Source organism: Aptenodytes forsteri, unplaced genomic scaffold (genome assembly GCF_000699145.1).
Source record: "Aptenodytes forsteri isolate BGI_AS27 unplaced genomic scaffold, ASM69914v1 Scaffold51, whole genome shotgun sequence".
NCBI classification, from domain to species: Eukaryota; Metazoa; Chordata; class Aves; order Sphenisciformes; family Spheniscidae; genus Aptenodytes; species Aptenodytes forsteri.
Window position 1 is genome coordinate 4,865,378 of NW_008795495.1, and position 5,073 is coordinate 4,870,450.

A 5,073-nucleotide genomic window follows, 5' to 3' on the forward strand; every position below is an offset into this window, starting at 1 on the left:
GGTGTTTTGTAGATTTTGTTTTTTAAAGTAATTTCCACATTCTTGGCAGCTCCTTTTCTCTGAAAATTTCTAAGAGAAGAAAGAAAAAAGTTTTCAAGAAACAATATTCCCCATCTTTTACGTGACTGCAAAAAACCCTGAGAAAAAGATTATAGAAAAATTTTCAGGCTATCAAAAAAGGACAAGAACAACTTTGTAAGTATCAGCATTAGTATCATAACCGCACAGGTCAAAATGGCATATGTCTACAGTAAGGGCAAGTTTAAAATATTTCACTTACCAGAATGATCCCACTTTGCTATATCACCAATAAACAAACCTGCCTGATAAGCAACATTTTATCCATTTTAACAACATTATACTAAAACTGCCCTGTAAGTCTAGAAGTTCAGTAATTTGATTGGAAAGAAAGAACTACATTACTTGAAGATACAAAGCTTTATCATACAGAATCATAGAATCATAGAATCATTGAGGTTGGAAAAGACCTCTAAGATCATCGAGTCCAACCGTCAACCCAACACCACCATGTCCACTAAACCATGTCCCTAAGTGCCTCATCTACTCGTCTTTTAAATACCTCCAGGGAAGAATCAAAATACTAACTGAAATATTACCTGAAAAGAACAAACCTATTTCTAAAGTAACCTGTTACTCCAATTCAAGTTTCAAAAGTCAGCAGTGTGATTGAGTTTACTAAAGAGCGTAAACAGATGTACTGAGGGAAAAAACAAAAGGTGCAGTAAGAACGAAAATTAAAAGCCATTTTGCTAATCTCACATCACTTACCCAGCAAGAGATCTAAAGGTATCATCTCTTTTACAGCATCAAGGATTCCTCTTTGCCTTGCTTCCTGGCCATCCAGTTCTCTAGCACACGCCTTGCAGCAGCCACATACAGCGCAGCCCGACTCACCTGAGCCACAGCCACAGATTCTGCAGCAAACAGAGTTGCTTTATCACTGTCTTTTATTTTCGTGCATTAGTGATGCCTTGGTAATTAAAACATACGTTATTAGTTTGTTCTATCTGCAGACATGTAATTTTTCCTGCGATAAACAGAAAGTATAGCTAGTTTAAATCCTAGCGGCTGTGGCATGGTGCCAGGGAGCATACACTGACCATACATATCTGAACTGACTTCTCAGCATTAACTTTTCTTCATTTAATTAAACATATACCACATGAAAACATAAACAAGGAAACAATGAGCACATGCAACGCTGGAGAAATAGTAATAGCAATATGTAAAGCAGTGGCCCTTTATGCAGCTCAACCCTGAAGTAACAGATAAAAACAACTGGAACAGCAAGATAAAAAAACTTCCATCATAGGACGAAGAAAGGTTATCCCAAAGCCAGCAGCTCTGTCAAGAGACAGATTATATTAGTGTTCATATTCAACAACTTCTAGTAAAGAACTACATGCTAAAGAAATGTAAAAAAAAAAAAAAAGCATTTAAAACTAAATCACATGCAACCACCACAAGCTATTTACAAAAATTTTAACCTACTTCTGATTTTAAAAGCACAGACTCTTTTTAGATATAACGCTATCTTAGACTGAAGTTTAAGAACACATCAACTCAGTTGACATTCAACACACTAGAGCAAGTATATTTCCATATGCTTGCTTACCCTCCAGGTACTCGGTCAGGACGCCCACTACTAACACAGCTAGCTCCATAGCCTGTGCAATCTCCACATACAGTGCACACCATACACTGCTCCAGCTTCCATTTATGCATGCCTGGAGGGCACATCATAGACTTCTCATCTTTGTCATCCAGTTCCTCTTCTAGGTCTTCATCCATTGCTGTTGCCATGTTCTCTACTCCAAAACCTAATTAAGATATCAAAACAAGAAATAGCTGTTTTCTGAGGCCAACAGTGGCTACTGAGGAAGCTCTGAAGAACACTCGCAGATCAGATTTTAAAAGGAATAACTAGGCATGCCTGATTTGCATTCTCAGCCAGCACAACGACACTTTTGAAACTTCTCTGAGCATGGGCTGGGGTATATATCTAGGTTTCACAACTAAAAGGGAAACATTTATATTGAGTATACAAAGTGACAGGTCATTTACTTGTCACGTATAAAATATTCCAATCCGGCACAGGTGAATAGGTATGATTTTTCACAACTATATTTAGGAGTAACGGAAACGTTCAGTTGTGTGGAGAAAGATGTAGATTTGCATTCGTGCCTTGTTCAAGCAAACAACAGCCTCGAGACTGAATGCAAACAAGGAAAGGTAAAAAATTTTTTTCTTACTAGGACAATGGCACATAGTAAGACAAGGAGTGATGAGGTTTGGTTTTATTCATTTGTTTTAAAGAAAAGCTTTTTCACCGACAAAAGAAAAGTAATTGAATTTGGTTATTTTAACATAACTAAGTTTATTAGTATGTGCAGAACATCAACTACCTGACAGTTGAAGTGAAAGCATCCATACCTGTTTTTTTTTAAGCACATTGCATGTAATTAAGTTTTAGTATTGGAATTATATTTCATAATAAAATGCTTAGTTATGTTTTCACTTGTGATATTTTCGAGCACACAAAACAAAAGGAAAAATTTAGGTCCCTCACCTTTTCCTCCCTGGCTCATGGAACCTGTGTCTCGTCCACACTGTCCTTTATTATTTACGCCAAATGTCCAAACTTCTCCATTCTTCATTAACACACAGGTGTGAGCTTTGCCCATGGCTACTTGAGTCACAAAATGGCCTTTCAAATCTGTTACTAAACCTATAAGACACATACAACTGAGTGGTAGATTCCACTTTCTACCTGAGAAGGAAACTTCAGTGATATAACAAAATTGCTAGTGGATACTGACAATTTTTAAATTAACGGCAAGGGAGAAAAAGAGCAGATATAAAAAACAAGTGCTAGAATAAGAAGCAAAAGCAGAATTAGGCCTAGGCCATTTGTCCTGCAAAGAAAGGAAAGTCAAAACCAAACCAAAGCCTGCTGCAAATCACTTGTTCTGAAAAACAATTCTAAAGGAGTCATAACGCCATTGGAGTTTATTTCTTTAATATTTTATTTAAATTGAGATGTACTGGATCACCTGCAAATTCAAAACAGGCTGTCTTGTGAGCAGAGAAATGTACAAGGCCTGGTTTCCTGCAGCCTTTGTTCATAACAAAACATGACTCATTTCTGTGACTTTTCCCTGCGTGGCCTTCTAGTATCAGATTAATACAACAAATGATTTTTTTTTCTCCTTAGTGGAAGCATTCATCCGGTATTTGTCACCAGTGCTGCTATATATTTTTACAGAACTTAAGGAAACTGTCTTCTCTTTCTATCCTTCTGTCATATTTGGCTGAATCAGCAGAAATTCAGAAATCTATTAGGAGAGTAAGAAACACACAAACATCATTTCCACAGGCTAAAAACTTCCAGACTAATTTCAATTACTCTAGTTGAGAAATCATTTAAAAGACAAATATTAACTTACTTGTACTATCAGAGTAAATGGCATCTTTTCCAAACATGTAGAGTTCTCCATCTTTTGAAATTACAGAACTGCTTCCATTATTGCACGCTGTAGATATGACAATCTTTCCTTCCATTTTAATAATTTTTTTAGGCTTATATGGTTTTGACTGTCGTCTGCTTTTAGCTTTAAATAAATAAATAAATTGCAAGTCATTCTACCAAAAAACCTTCAAAGGCACAATAACATTTGTTTTATAATTAGGGGTTAGTTTTCAGACTGCTACTGAAAAAAAATCCATCTGTATGATCTCCTGGTCTAATTTTTATTGGATTACACTGGTTTCTCTCAAAAAATTCAATGGCAAGCAAAGTCATGACTAGATAGGTATCTTTCAGGAACAATTCTTCAAGTTTTTCTTTTATATATATATACACTGAACTAACTTTATGAACTTTACAAAGCAGCACATAGTAAAAAAAGTTCTCATTGCCATCTGAGAAGAGTATATATGAAACATATGCACAATAAGTTCAAAGAAATGTTACACAAGTTCATTTTTTAAAAAGAAAAATATTAAATTCTTGATTTATTAAAACCATGTTTAAAAAACCTTTGAGTCACAACAGATTCCCACAAAAGGAAAAGGGAAGAAAAAGTACTAAAAAAAAAAAAAAAACCCACCCCAAAAATCATTGTTTGCCATCTGGCCTCAAACGAAACAGTTACAACATAGGTAAAGACTGGATAAAGTTCATTTTTTAAAAAGAAAAATATTAAATTCTTGATTTATTAAAACCATGTTTAAAAAACCTTTGAGTCACAACAGATTCCCACAAAAGGAAAAGGGAAGAAAAAGTACTAAAAAAAAAAAAAAAACCCACCCCAAAAATCATTGTTTGCCATCTGGCCTCAAACGAAACAGTTACAACATAGGTAAAGACTGGATAAAACAACTAACAGCTACCATCACCACCTGTGAATTTTCGCCCAAGTCAGAGAACTGCCAGCTACTTGCACTTGCTGACAATTACCAACTTTCTACAAAGAACACACACACACACACACCCCCTGCTGACAGAAACTCAAGTTTCCCTGCCGAGGTTTAAAAGAAATCAGGGGGGAAAAAAAAAAAAAAAATTAAAACTTGTGCAGATCCACTCTGAGCCAAATTAGAGAGTGACAAAGAGAACCAGATGAGTTAGAAAAGAGTTGAACTTTTACAAGAACTCAGAAAGACCTTGATCAGGTCCTTGAGCAGATTCTTCAGTAAGAAGATCTAGTTAAGCACTAAGTCTTCTCACCTAAATTTTGCTAGTTTAAACAAAAGCAGTGACAACAATTTACTTTAAAGTGCTAAACTGCTGTTTCACCTGAAATTGTAGATTAATTAAACATACAACAAAAAGAATGAGTTTAATTGTATTTTGGATAATGTCCTGTGCTGGTTTTGGCTGGGATAGAGTTAATTTTCTTCATAGTAACTTGTATGGGGCTGTGTTTTGGATTTGTGCTGGGAACAGTGTTGATAACAGATGTTTTCCGTTACTGCTGAGCAGTGCTTACACAGGGTCAAGGCCTTTTCTGCTTCTCACCCCACCCCACCAGCGAGTAGGCTGGGGGTGCA

General features: G+C 35.9%; 1 protein-coding gene across 1 annotated transcript in view; it reads right to left on the minus strand.

Moving 5' to 3' along the window:
• MYCBP2 (MYC binding protein 2, E3 ubiquitin protein ligase) overlaps positions 1–5,073 on the minus strand; it is a gene marked incomplete at its 5' end in the record, with an annotated part of 194,066 nt that overhangs the window by 152,749 nt on the left and 36,244 nt on the right. The window contains 4 exons of the mRNA XM_009281730.1: positions 790–935; positions 1,637–1,841; positions 2,591–2,749; positions 3,468–3,632. Coding sequence (XP_009280005.1) covers positions 790–935; positions 1,637–1,841; positions 2,591–2,749; positions 3,468–3,632 — 675 coding nt within the window. The remainder of the gene's footprint in view (positions 1–789; positions 936–1,636; positions 1,842–2,590; positions 2,750–3,467; positions 3,633–5,073) is intronic.